The sequence below is a fragment of the Anas platyrhynchos genome, chromosome 8 (genome assembly GCF_047663525.1).
Source record: "Anas platyrhynchos isolate ZD024472 breed Pekin duck chromosome 8, IASCAAS_PekinDuck_T2T, whole genome shotgun sequence".
NCBI classification, from domain to species: domain Eukaryota; kingdom Metazoa; phylum Chordata; class Aves; order Anseriformes; family Anatidae; genus Anas; species Anas platyrhynchos.
Window position 1 is genome coordinate 38,590,216 of NC_092594.1, and position 14,890 is coordinate 38,605,105.

The 14,890-nt window shown below is 39.1% G+C and overlaps 1 protein-coding gene across 9 annotated transcripts in view; it reads left to right on the forward strand.

The window, feature by feature from the left end:
• The window catches only part of LRRC7 (leucine rich repeat containing 7), a 176,666-nt gene that overhangs the window by 124,952 nt on the left and 36,824 nt on the right, over nucleotides 1–14,890 (forward strand). For all 9 annotated transcript variants that reach the window (XM_027462559.3, XM_072041781.1, XM_072041780.1 and 6 more), the window contains exons 14-16: nucleotides 7,180–7,249; nucleotides 9,179–9,278; nucleotides 9,928–10,052. In XM_027462559.3, the coding sequence (XP_027318360.1) occupies nucleotides 7,180–7,249; nucleotides 9,179–9,278; nucleotides 9,928–10,052 (295 nt within the window). The remainder of the gene's footprint in view (nucleotides 1–7,179; nucleotides 7,250–9,178; nucleotides 9,279–9,927; nucleotides 10,053–14,890) is intronic.

Consider the following 14,890-nt stretch of genomic DNA (forward strand, 5'->3'; position numbering starts at 1 on the left):
CACACTTCACTGTTCCTCTGAGAAATGGAATGCTTGAAACAAGACTTTCTTGGTACTTATGCTGTGCTCCCATAGGCATCAGAAAGGACTGACCTTTCCATGGAATTTAAAGAAACATGTGTTCCAAGAATATGTTAATTTCAGTACAACCACAGAAATACAAATTTGCCTAATAATGCAAAAAATAAAAATAAAAAGGGTGTGAACACCATTCTGTTCCAAGTAGCTATCATCTGTGCTCAGTAAATATCAGGGGAAGAACTTTGCACATCTGTGTCTGATTTGCTGTCACCAGTTTCATTGTTGAAATTAAGGTTGATCATAAACTATAAAATCAAGATATCCCCGTAATATATTTATTCAAATTTGTTTACTTACTTCTATGAGATCATTTTCCTCACTGTAATTGTGTATTATGAAGTGCATTATGTATGGACCAGAATGTAAAACCTAAACTGACCTCCAATCCGTGCAGAAACCGTCCAAGTCCCAAAATCAAATCTTTTTGGGTTTCACATTCCAGTGCTTTCACAGGGACATGGGAGGACTCTCCCATCAGCATGTCACCACAGTAGTGGAGGTTTGGGGTCTTGTCTGTGGAGCTACAGACTGCAGCTGTGTTTTAACTTTAAACTCCCTCAGTCTGGCACATCCAGGTGTATGGTGATCCTGAATACATAAGCAATACGGATGAAAGCAGCAAATGTCAGAAACATGGTGAATTTTCAGGTGGACATTTCGGGTGGCTCATTGTGTTGCTGAGCAGCCAGCTCTAGCAGCATGTGGGTGTGCACAGGGTGTGCATGGGGCTGGGGAGGCAACAGGACGGCACTGGCTGAGGGCATCTTAGGGACTCCAAGGAGCTGCAGCTGTAGAGTGCCCTCACTGGCACATTAAACCAATCTGAGCTGGGTCACTCTGACCCCTTTTCAAACCTGTAATCATGCCATGAGTGTGTGTTGAGGAAGCCGAAATTAGTCTTTTTTTTCTTCTTCTTTTCTTTCCTTTTGCCAAGTAACTTTTCAGCCAGATCAGCTGCGTATTTCAGGCTTGTGACTACATGTGTAATTACTGCTTATGAGTGCTATTGCTGGGGCGAGGGGGAGGAGGTGGCTCACTGCTGGCAGAAGGCAGCAGAGGTGGTCAGAGTATGCAAGGCTTCTTGACCTGATGGCTGCAACTGAAACAGCAGTCCTGCCCACTTGCCTTTTTCCCTGGCTGCCCAGAGATAAGAGAGCACTTGGGATTTCCATTGTGGGGTAAATGGTGGGACCAGCATCCCAGCAATGTGATGTTCCTCAGCCTGGAACACACCAGTCACTGTCCCACCCACTCGGCCTTGGGCTTACTCAGGGTTCATTGGTCAAATGACTGCAATGACCTAATTCACTGAAACTTCAAGAATTGATCTTTTTTCTTACTGTGTTTTCTTTCTGATGCTCCCCATGTGTCCAATTTGCTCACAGTGGAGTCTTGCAAGCATCAAAGCCAGCTGAAGGTAAACAGTGGCTGTGCACCAAATGGGAAAGTATGAGGAGGGCAGAACAGGGCCTTTGCCCATTGGCATGGGAAGCTGTTCTCTCAACTTGATATAAAAAACTGTACAGTGAGTTACAGACATTCTAGAGCTAGCTGAAGAGCAGAGTCTAGACTAGGAGACAGAGGAACTGGTTGAATTACCTCATACTTTTCTTGAGCAGTCCTTGGGGATCATGTTTTCCTACTTTGTTGACATCAATTCCATCTGAGGTTAAATGCTGCCCTGCCGAGACTGGGCTACTCAAGTGTTTATTGTGAGATGCCCTTTTGCCACCAAAAATGTTAATTCTGAATATGTTCCTCATGGCATGGGGAGTGCAGCCCAGCTCCAGGCATGCAGAGCGCAGAGATGCTGGTGGCTTTGAACTTGCCTTGCTCAAATGCGTGGAAAATTTACTGTCTGCTCTCCAGATGGTCATGCATACAAGGAGTGATGGACAACCTAACTGTGAAGTAGCATGTAACGAGTTAAAAAGAAGCCCTCTCTTCCTTGTGTTACCTGCAGCCTGTCTGAGTATGAATGTCAAAAATCTACATTTTCCACATCCTCCTGTATCATAAATGGCAGATTTGGTTTAAAGTCCTCCTTGGATATCTTTCAGGAAGGAGACAAACCAGACATAGACTTCTTTGCCACGTAGGTTAACAAGAATCTCAAATTTTTGTGAGTTGACACATTTTGCTCAAAGGTGGGTCAGTATTTGGATTCCTTCCCTTGTGCATTTTTAATACTGTGGTTTCAGCTACTGCAGGCTTTCGCTCTTGTTCTATGTCTTCTGAAGGCCCTCATCATTGAAAGATGAACCTTGCTTATCTTAATTGACCAGAAGCTATTTTGGTTCCAGGATTTTCTACAGACATTCATGTTAGAACTCCATTTTAACAAGGGAATTAGACTCCAGCTTTTCCTTCCCAAGCCTTACACTCTAAGACTGTATCTATAATTCTCATCTCCATAGTAGGGAGTCCTCTTTCCTTTTATCTTTACAGGTCCAAACCTTTTCAACCCTGTTACAGGCTCTACACCACTGGAAAATACAGTATTTGTCTGTCGCTACACAATAAAAGGCAATGGTGGGCTGCATCCTGACTTGCTATCACATTGCTAAAATGGAGTCTAATGAGGGTTAGTGTGCACCTGACAAGAGCTTAGGTGGCTTCACCCTGTGCCTTCTGGAAAGTTTTGATTCCAGATACCTGCAATGCAGCTACCTGGAGATTCATCCTTGCCTTTGCCAGGCATAACACTATCTATCTCCAGTGCTTCAAGAACCAATGCAGCATTTGATAAAGTAGTTGTGCAGTCACCACTTGCGTGAAAGGTGCTGAGATCTCCATCACACTGGGGTAGCTGCTTGGATACACTCACTGCTAAGACTGCACATGGGATTCATTCAAAGAAAAAAAAAGATGTCTTACCAGTAACCGGTGTTCTTCACAATGTGTAGTCCACCTATACATTTGTCTTCCATCTGCTTCTCCTCTCTCCTCAGAGTCCTTCCAGGTATGAGTCCTGTGATTGAGAGGTAGAATTGTTAGAATGTACATTTGGGCTACACTTCTCAAAGAGCATCGGTTACTGGTAAGTAACCTTTCTTCTAGTTTTAGATTGTTCTTACAGAAGAGCTGAAAGAGTCATTACCTTTCTGTATTTGCACTGCTTCTGCTTCTGTCCTGGGGTCAGACTCAATTCCTACTCTGAATCTCACGAACAGAAGTTAGATGAAAAAAGATCCCAAGATTATGTGATCCATTCCAAAACAAAGGACTGTTCCTTGGTGTATCTTTTCTGTTCAATTATTTAATTGTACAATATTGCTTATTGCCAAAGAGATAATTATTCCTGTCCATTATTATCCACAGGCATTCATGTGAACAATATATTGAAGAGTTAATGTGAATTGTGTTCTTTTAAACTTTCACACTCCCCAAACCCTGTTGTTGTCAGTTTGCTGAGTGTTACTGTAGAGAACTGTCACAAGTAGCAACTGTCTCTGGGCTTGACTGGCTGGCTGGTCTACTCTAAATTAACCTAAAGTCCTCATTCCAGCGTGGTGTAACACAGTGACATGTAGTTTATTTGAGGTTGTGGGGTCATAGGGTGTTAATGGTTTTAATGTTTAGGGATGTCATTTCAAAAAGTGTGCTGTTGTTGCTTTAGTTTTTGGTTTTACTCACCTAAGGGAATTCACAGGATGTTTATTTTCTTCTTTTTTTTTCTTTTCTTTTTTTTTTTTTTTCCTCCTAAGAAAACATTTTATGTGTGAAAATTAAATACAATAAAGAACATATGTGTTTCTTATTTTGCTGAACTATTACTGAGGAGAGTTACTTTGCTGAAAAATCAGTATTTCAGTGTTTTCCTTTTAAGAAATAATTCTATTAATAACCTTTAAACTTTTACATTTACCAAAGGCATACATGATTTTATATATATTTTAACATAACTAATATAAATACAGAAAATGTCTGTAGCACTAAAAGATTTCCTCATTTTGTTATTGCATGTTTAGCTCTTTTTACAATTCAGTTTAAGAGACTGCAAAGCAAAGTTAGTGATTTAAAACTTGTACAGGAATGCAACTGTTGTTCATGCAAACAAGCATGTGCAACAGATGACTGCCAAGTGTTAGAATCAGTGTAATTTTTCCGAAGATTCAGAGATATTGCCTTCCCACAGAACTCAAGCTTTTGAATGCCCTTCAGCTGGTGCCTGAGGGAATGGGTGCAGGAGCTATGGCTCTGTTTCTCTTAGCAAGTTCCCAGTCCTGACTTCTGGATTTTGGCTGCTCTGAAGCAGTCCTACAGTAGCTTCCAGTAGGGAAATGGCCTCATGCAAAGGTTATTTACTCAGGCTGAGCAGAGTTTCAGCCATAGTAAGAATAAGTTATTTTGGTACAGCAGAGTATGCCTTTTCATTGTAAATTGATTAATTTGGTCATCTTCTTAATATAATTAATAATTAATAATTGATTATTCTTAATAATTAAGAAGATGTACTTATTAAAGTTTCATCTAGCATTGTGAATATATTTTCCTTAGATTTATAAAAACAATTATGCATGTAATTTTCCATGCTGTCTAGTGAGATGCTCCAGCATCTAAGCATAACAGAGAAGTTATTTGTTGAATAGCATATTCATGGACATTTCCTTTCTTTGTGTTAATATCTGATTGCAGCCATATATTAGATAAATGGAAGCAGTTCAAACTAATCACTTTTTTTTATATTACTGAAGGACAATTTTCTCCTTGGAGGAGCCCAAATCTTTAACTGAGAATGCTGTGAGTTAGTTCTTTGAAATCAGTAAATTATGTTGATTTATACCAAAATTCCTAATCTGTAGAAAGTAATCAAGCTACAGCTATGCATAAGTAACATTTGAGGTGCTTTGTAGCTATATCATAACCTTATATTGGCAGATGAAGTTATAAAAACATTTACGTATTTACCTTTCATGGTTAAACTAATGTAGTGTAAATGACAAGTATAACAGGCCTTGTTTTGAAAACGGGTAAAATACAAAATGACTTGGTAATTCAGTTGTTCATGAAAATCAGAATGCTTGCATTTGCATTTTTAGTGCACATAAGGAGAAATGTTCATAAACTTCATAAAATTTAAAAAGCAGTCTTAAATTTGTCAAAAGAAATTGCAGTTAGAAAAAGAGGATGAGTCTTGTCCCAGTGGAAAATTTTCAAAAAATGGTACTGATTTTGGGTGCCTCCATTCTTTGATCTCTAATTTGAGATTTTTTTCTTATCGGACTCCTTAAAATCAGTCCTCTTCAGATGTTTAAAGCTAGGTGTCCAGGCTTATGTGCAAAGAAGAATGAAAAATGAAAAGTTTGGTGTTTTATTTGAATATGGAAATGGAAAACCAGCTTGGAGATCCACTTGCCACACATCATTTCTGAAGAGTGCTTACCGATTTTGCTTCTCCCTCTGATACACACTTCTCAGCTTGAGTGAGTTGGAAACTTCACCAGTAGTGCTCTGCAGACAAAAGTTTCTATGCAGTTCTGAAACTCATCCTACGGAATCCTAAAGTGTAAAGAAATAAAGGCATCACTTGAAAACCCAAAGTACATATCTTTTTATACAGGAAAAAAAAAAAAAAAAAAAAAGCACCCTGAATAAAACATCCAGATAAACACTATTTAACAATCTTTATGTTAACTATCTATTAAAGGTTAATCTTGTAACCTTAATTTATAAAGAATGTCTCACTCTGCACTATTCCAGAGAAAAGTGAAAATTTACATTTAAACACACTGCAGTATGAGTTTTTTGATAAAATAGGAATAAAAGCTAAATATCAGGAAGTTTAGGAACTCTTTCCTTTCTTGTGGCATCAATTACAGGCTGAAACATGCACACATATGTAAAGATACTCTAATCTATACAAGCATTTAATTGGAGATTATCTCCCAACACACCGTGTTTGTATATATTCACGTCAATTTATTTCTTTTCTGTAGTTAAATCATCTTTAGTATAAGATACTCTTATTAAAATCACAGTCTTTAAAATGTGTTACTTGCAGTAAGTAGACACTGCTTTCAAAAATAGCACAATATTTAATGGTAGTATCTTTGTGGCAAAAAATGCATCCAAAGTAATTCCGCAGTGGATGCACTTTCAAAACGCTGCATAGAGGCAATGGTACAAAAGCTTGTGAGTTCAATATCTCCCAGATATGCAGATAGATTTTTAATGGGAAGAAGATTGTAGGAATATTATCAGTTATTTAATGATAGAGGGACAAAGGATTCTCCTGATGATGCTGAGTAGGTGCAGTACCTTAGAGTGGAATCTCTCGGAGAAGGGCTTTTCCTCTCTTCTTTCTGTTAAATCACATTTAGATTTTGTCTTTGTATTCACTCCTTTGGCTGGTCCATTTCTTTCGACAGTCCTCCAGCTCTTTACCCTTCTGTAACACAAAGATGGGAGGATATCAGGATGTGAGTAGGACATCCCTCTCTGGCTTAGTACAGGCTGCAAATTAAAAATAATGTTTTCATAATGAGTTACTTACTGGGAAAAACATGAATGATGTTTCCACGAGTATCTAGTCATGTTTTCCCTGTTCCCACATACAGATTATTTTAGGAAATGTGTTCATGCATATAATTAAAATGTTGTTTTTTGTTTTTGTTTTAATTTGATTTTAATTTCATTCCTAACATTTCTGCAAAAATGAATTTTCAGTTATCTTAGAGTAATTTGTGTTCAGAAATTTAACTGATAAATAAAAGGGTTTGTGTTAACTATACTAAAAACTGTAAGGACTTTGCTGTAAGTCTCACTGGGACCAAGATTTTTTCTGTGTTATAAGCTGTAACTTGTGTTGGTTATAAGTTATAAAGTTGTTTACGTTACAGCCATGGCAAGACATTGGTATCTCCTTAGTACCTCTAGGCAATGAAATCAGTAGTTTTAGAATCCAAAAGTCTCTCTTAATGTGGAAGCAATTTAAGGGGAATCCCCTTAGTAAATTACTGTATTTTAATAAAATGCGAGATAAAATAAAGATATGATAGCAATTTCTGTAGGATTGAGCCAAAGTGTGCTGCATACAGATTAAAAAGAAACTGTTGTGGAAATGAAGTATTCATGTTGTTCCATTATCATTTACAGACTGAAGAACTTACCATTCACTTTTACTAAACTTAAAGAACTTGCAGCTTTGTGGCTTTCTGACAACCAGGTAATGGCTTTCAATATTCATAATTTCTTTAGTAAAGTAGTAGGGTTCTTAGCAAGGGCCATAAATGAAGCCTATAATTTAATACATGACTGTAGTAGAATTTTAGATGTGTTTAGTCCCGGTCCAGCTTGCTACTTTCATACCAAGGTGTAGATTCTCCTGGCTGTCATTTATTACCTCTTGCTTCTAACTAACCTTCTATATCCTGACAAAAGTAGTAATATATAGTAGAAAATAAAGTCCAGAATTATCAAGAAAATGTTTTTTAAATAGAAATTCAAGAGGTAAGATTTTTCATTGGACTTGTTCTTAGTTTGTCCCACTCCATATTCCATCTATGCCTACATTTTTGTCTTCTGCCTTTCCTGTCCATGCTTCCATTCCTGCATATTTTAAACTCCATTAAAGTCAATGGGAGTTTAAAAATGTAGAAGATGAACAAGTACTCTTAATCTCGTTTTGGAGAAAATTCTTGTTTAAGTTCCATTTAAATTTAAATATGCCTTTCTTAGTTTATATATCTTTCTTGGTTTATATATCACTACTATACATTCTTTAGGATTCTATTTTTAAACAAATTTTGTAACACGAACACGGGGAAATGCAACAGTTAGCCAGCATCTGTGCACTAAAGTAAGTCCCCCATCAATCTTTGCCAGTATTGGTGAATAAAATAATTTTGCAGTTCCAGAATGTGACTTTAAGTGGAGAAAAACTCAATTAATAACATGCTAGAAATGTTCAACATACCTAACAGTTTTTAATAATTGCAATAAATTCTCATAATCTCTTCTTTCTCACCTTACAATAACACCCAACATCAGATATTATATCTCCTTAACTGAAGTTGATCAGGGTAATTATCACACTATTGGAAATTAATCCATCCTTTTATCTGGATGAAGAAGCCACAGGGACTCTGGTCCTGCTGCTGTCCGTTCGCAGACCAGGTGCATCTGCCCGTGCTGAGCATGGCTGAGGGCAGAACCGTGCAGAGCAGCACAAACAGGGTTGTATCTTTGTAGTGGTACCAGACAAACCTCTGGGCTCCTGCCCAGCACGTAGCACTCAGCTGGGCCCCCAAACAAAGCCAAGTGTACTGCAGTCAACAGATTTACATCAGCACTTGCTCATTGCATCTCTCCTTACATTTACTTTTAGCTTGTATAGCTAATCAAAGAATTGCAAAGCTGAAGGGAGGGGAGACTAACTGGGAGAGATAATAGAAACTGATGAGTAAATTTTAAAGTGCTAAATTAGGATTCTCCTTCTGTTCACTCTAATTTCCATCAAAAAATTAACATTGCATGACACCTCCACTCAGCTAGAGAACTTGTATTTCTTTTTAAATTTACTATATTTTTTCAGCATTTTGACTTTCCAGTGATGCATTTTAGATCAACTTCTCTTCTGTGAAGTGTGACAGTCACTCCTACATTAGAGCAAGGCAATAAAAATAATCAATTAAAGTAAAACCTAATGGTAAAATCTGAATATTCAAGGTGCTTCCATGTAGCTTGCACCAGGTTTACACTCAGCTGAACCAATAGGTACCATGAACTCATCTGTCATTAACCTTGACTTAAAACAACTCACAGCCATAATGTGGGTGCTCTGCTGTGCAGTTGTAGCTCTGTTCTTCTGATCCTTTAGCTTCCCCACCGGTGCGGAGCTGAACACGCAGTCAATATTTCTGACGTTTAGTGTTCCTCAGGTGGCCCTGGTGGGAATCACATGCAGACTAGAAGTGAGGAATGGGACAGTAAGAATTTCCATCAAACTAACACTGGTTTTAGTCCATGGAGAGGATTATTTTCACCCAGAATTTTAGTTTTTCCTGTATTATCTATTTATCACATACTAAAATCCTGTTTCAATTACCACACATGCTCTGAGTGACCAGTCCTTTGTTTTGCCTCTCCTATACAGTCCAAGGCTCTCATTCCACTGCAAACGGAGGCGCACCCAGAAACAAAGCAGAGAGTGCTGACTAACTACATGTTTCCCCAGCAACCCCGCAGTGATGAAGGTAAAACATCGTCAGCAGTTCCTACACAGGCAGGAGCAGTGCTTGTTCAGGTAGTGGAGATAAAAGAGAGGGAGGGGTTTCAGATGTGGTTCTTTGTACGAGTGTCTCTCTTCTGACACGTAAAGCCAGCAGTGCGCACGTAACAGCCCCTATCTTGTCACACACAAAGGGCTCCTGTCCATTATTCGCAGGATTTACATTTTCTTTTACATTTTCAGAAGAATGGCCTCGTATAAATGATTTCAACCTGGGCATGAAGTGTGTGTGGGGCAGAAGCCGAGGGTCTAGCTGGAGCTGAGCAGGGACTGCTCGGCCTGCCTGAGGGAGCTGGGGTGGGGGCACCTCCGAGATGTGCGGGTGCGGAGCTCTGGGCCCAGCACATCTGGGAATTTGGGATTGGAATCCCCGTACCCCACTCTCCTCTGCTCTGAAACCCTCTTGCTTTCCACCATTCTTCCGATTTTAGCATTAAAATTTGTTTGTAGTGGTTTGTCAGTTAATACTTTCATTACCCCCCACAACAGTTTTAAGGCAGTCACCCAAGATTATAGGAGCCACTAAGAACTTGTCTTTTTAGGTCATTTCCAATCGTTTGCTGAGTGCACTAATCCCTTGTTCTTTTGCATTGCTGTTTGCAATTTAACTGTAGATTTCCAGTCAGACAGTGATAGTTTTAATCCTACTTTATGGGAGGAGCAGAGACAGCAACGTATGACTGTTGCCTTCGAATTCGAAGACAAAAAGGAAGAGGAGGAAAATGCAGGGAAAGTTAAGGTAAGCTGTGTTTGATTTTTTCTGGTACTCACGTGTTATGGACAGGGTCCAATATACCAATCGTGTATTGAACTATTTCTGTTTTATAAATAAGCAGAAAATACTTGAAACCATGTTTCAAGTATAACAGTTAAGAAAGAAGAACATACCTGCTCTCCCTGAAGTACACGGTACCAGGTAGTCTGCTGTTGCCTAGACAGCAAAACTTTGAATTAGGAACCCTAGTGTTGGGTTCCTAATGTGACAGGTGTTTCATCACTAAGCCAAAATTAACAACAAATGTTTAGGGACTTAGAATTACCCTCCAGCCACCTAATTCTTTAGAAATATTTAGACCCTATATGCTATATTCCTCTCGATGTGGAAGTTGATGAGCACTTTGCAACTTCTTGGAGTTATGCAGGAATGTGCACCAGAGGGGTTATCTTTCATCAGTTATGTAACCTATCAAAAACTTGAAAATGTCAGTGTCTATCTTTTGAATAATATAAAGGAATTACCCCAGATCAAACACTTTACAATGCACATTTTGAACTGCAGTAGAATACCCAACAAGTGTTGCCAGAGACAAAAATCATATGAGGGTATTAAAATCATATTTTAAAAGAGCAATACTATTAGCAATAAATATTTAACATCTGATTTAGATCTGTTTGGAAAATTTGGATTTTTTATTCTATTTCCCCTAATTAGGAATTTTCATCAAAGTCTTGCAACTAGAGATAATTCACTCTATTGCAAAACAGAACTTATTTAGTAAAGTAAAAAACTACTTCGCAAAACAGAAAAATGAAATCATAAAGCAATCTTTGACTCACGATAAATAGATTAAACTGAAATTTTACCCCAGGTGAACTGCAGATCTATGGCTCACGTATGGAAAGCAGAGAATCAGGGAGAGTCTTACGTTGTTCCACTACTTCTTATCATAATTTTAACTGTTAACAATACAGATGTCCAAATGTGTAAAATATGCAAAATAACTGAAATATTAACAGGGAAATAGATATAAGTGTCTAAGATCATAGAGATATAAGTTTCTAAGATCATAGAAGAATTTAACTGTATTATATGCTAGTTGCAAGCATTATTCTCAATATTTAAATGCAACAGAATGTCACTTAGCCATTTTGGTTTTAATATATTTCTGAACTCTATGAATGACTGAAACAAGTGTTTCCTTCGAGTAAGATGTTTTTGTAGAAAAATGATATCCTTCATCCACTAAATGGTGTTCTTGTACTTGAGTTCCAATGCTGCCATCTGCTGTATGGAAAATGGGGAGGCAAACACAGCCGAGACTCATTGCCACATTTTCAGGTTTCCTAGAAACAGCATTTAGTGAAGATAGGAGCTGGCCTGTGCCGTGCGGTGAGCAGCTGCCATGGCGTGGTGTGACGCCAGGCCTGGGCGCACAGCACCAGAGCTGCTCAGGATGCTGTGGATGCTGCGATTGCAGTGCCTCCTCCCCGGGCTGCCTGCTCACGCCTGGCACGAGGAGGCAGCTGTGGCACGGCTGGGCGTGGAGGAGAGGTTTGTGCCATGTGGGTGACCCATGGCCCCCGGGGCTGCAGGTCTCCCTACTGCTTTGTCTTTTGGCCTGATGAAGATCAAGACAGTTGTCATCCTTTGTGTCAGTGTGGGGGGAAGAGTCCAACGCTAAAATATATTTTCTGGAGTTGTTACTTACCTCTTCTCCCTCTCATCCATAGAGAGTGGATATACCAACGCCATAATATACAAGTCCATTTCTGCATGAGATTTCGCTATGTAGTTTGGGTTGGAAGGGGCCTTAAAGACCATCTGGTTCCAACCCCTTGCCATGGGCAGGGACCCCTCCCACCAGCCCAGGCTGCCCAAATCCCCCCCAGCCTGGCCTTGGGCACTGCCAGGAATGGGGCAGCCACAGCTCCTCTGGGCAGTCAGAGCCTCACTGCCTGCATGGTGAATAATTTCTTGCTAATGTCTAATCTAAACGTACCCTCTTTTAGTTTAAAACCATTACTCCTTGTCCTGTCACTATACCCCCTGACAAACAGTCCCTCCCCTGCTTTCCTGTAGCCCCCTTTAGGTACTGGAAAGCCTCTATGAACCTTATTTTCTCCAGGCTGAACAAACCCAGTTCCCTCAGTCTGTCTTTGAAGGAGAGGTGATCCAATTCAATGCTCCTCTCCTCCATAATGATCCTAGTATCTCTTCATCAAGCAAACCATTATGTTTTGCAGCAGATGCCATAGTCGTTGCTTATACAGAGAAGAGGTATTAAATGAAAAGTTAAGCAAGGAACTAGGAGCTGCTCAGATACTTCCCCCCATCTGTGTTTCTTAAAGAAAACATCTTTCCTTTCTTATATCTCACTGTGTGTACACTAAATACCAACAAATCCCGTAAATTTGTAAAAATGGAAAGTGTGGAAATAACATTGCTCAAAACAAGAAAATCTTACCAGACTTTGAAAGGAAAAGATTACCCACTGTAGGTATGTGGGTGATGGAAAACACCCTTAAAACACCCTTTCTTCCCAAGCTATTAAAAAAAAATAAATCTCAAATTTAATTAATAGGGTAGAAACACTTACTTGCATCCTTCTGATATGTCTGTGCTCTTTTCCAGCACGGCTAATTCATCTGCATATATGAATGACCCTAGAAGTGCCATAAAGAGTTGTTTGATTCAACTGTTCACAAGCATTCATTTAAATGCATGCACATGAGCTAAAAGCTAATTTCTGGAACGTTTTGTGAACTTAATGTGTGTCAGTCCATCCATGTGTTGCAATTGGTTGTAGGGACTATTTTGTATTTGCAGTTTCAGCAGTTTCATCATACCTTTATGGGATAAATTAGAAGATTAACCAATTAACAATAGGTGGTAATCAGAAACAGTGTTAGCATTTTATAAAAGTGTAAATGGTTTTTCCTTTCTATATTTCACAGTTAAAACTGAATTCTCAGCCAAACTATATAACATTAATTTGATTATTTTAATTATTCAATAAATTCTTCCATAAAGAATTTTGAACTTTGAAAATTCTCTTTTCAGGGTCATGGTACTTTTGGTGTAGCATTAAAACATTAATGAATTGCATCGACAGGGAGTGCAGATTTCCACTGTAATGATAATTCTAAATCTGTGATGAAAATGCCTGCTTTCTGCTGGATATCACCCCCCACAACTGCCAGTACTTTCATTGTGTAATAGTTATATGCATAGCGATATAAGACTCTTACTGAAATCCCTGTCTGACTTGCCTATCGCATGAAAGTCTTTCAGTTAATTTTTTCTTGACTAGTACTTACTGAGGATTTGCTCTGTGACTTGAGTTCTAGCTATGTTTGTCTGTGCAACCTGCATTTAAATCATGGCTCGGATTTTGTGAAAAAGCTATTGCCTAATTAGGCCACATCCAAATACGATTTCTTTCAACCGCAAATCAACCACAGCTTTAGTAATGCTTTACAGACTTAATTTCTTTTTTCTGTTGGAATTCTTTATTAACATATGACATCATAGCCATACATTTTAACATTTTATGTTAAGGTCATGTCAGAATCTATTATCTGTAATGTTTATTCTATTGTGGTTCAGACTTATAAGCTAGTATTTCATATAGTTCCATTTTCCAAACTGATCATGCTCTTGCTTCTAAAATATTCCCATCAACAGACCATACTCATTTGAATCCAAAATTACCTTTTACCTACTCATTAGGGGTGTAAAATTCAGTGCCTGTATAGTGAGCTATTAAAAGCAAGCTCCCTTCGCTTACTTCACATACACAACCAGGTAAAAGCATCTTTGTGGTAAATGCTTCTAAATACTTACTTATCACACGGCAAATGTAGAGTAATTTCAAAGTTCACAGCCTCATAAACAGCAACAGTTATCCTGACACACAGAGCTTGCCCTGGGAGCTGTAATTTTCCTTCACTGAAGGATTTTGTTGCATTTCCACCCCAAGTCCAGGCCCAAAGAGAGTGGCAGACTCAGGCAGCACTTTTTCTATTTCAGTTGGCCATGCCTGGGGGCCATTACTCCTGCCTGACAGCGGGCAGACCACTCTGCAGACCTTTTCTATTTTACCACATGAGCCACGGAGCTGGTGCTTGACCCTCAACCATCAGTCCCAGCAGTGCAGATAGCACAGGTCTGCAGTGGGAAGGACAGAGCAGGGAGGGCAGGAGATGCTCCATGGAGGACAGAGCCATGTGCTGAGGGGGACCTCTGCCATGGGCTGGCTGCAAGGGACAAACCTACCAAATGCCCACTCTGCAGAGCCTGAGCAGCCTTGCTGAGGTCATGCTCTGTTTGCACATGCTCTTCTGGTTCCTCAGCATCTCTTCTCGTGATGGGGTGCAATGTACAGCAGACAAAATACATCTGTAACATGATGGGGAGGCCAGCACCATGTTTGTCTTCTTTCCTGCTCAGATCCCTCCTGACGTGGTAATCTACAGCACCGTCTCCTCTGAGCAATTTGCTGATAGCGTCATGTCATGTCCCTCTTCCCCTTTCACTCAACCCTGAGATTCTGTAAAATTGTCTTAAAATTAGGGTTGCTTTGGACTTGGGTGAATACCATGTTTCTTTACTTCTGAGTGATAAAAAAATATAAGCTTAAGATGTTGATCATTGTAACAAAACAGTGGCTCTTTCAGTCAAAGGAATATTCAGTGTGATTTTGGGTGACTTTTCTGTAGTGGTTTGAGTCTGTTTTCCTGCATTTTCTGTATACTTAAGAGTATTCATATACTTGAGTGTATGTATGTACATTATCCATCTCAAAGAGCAAATAGCTCCCAGTAGATCAGATTCTGTTCTCAGTTGTTATAGATAAT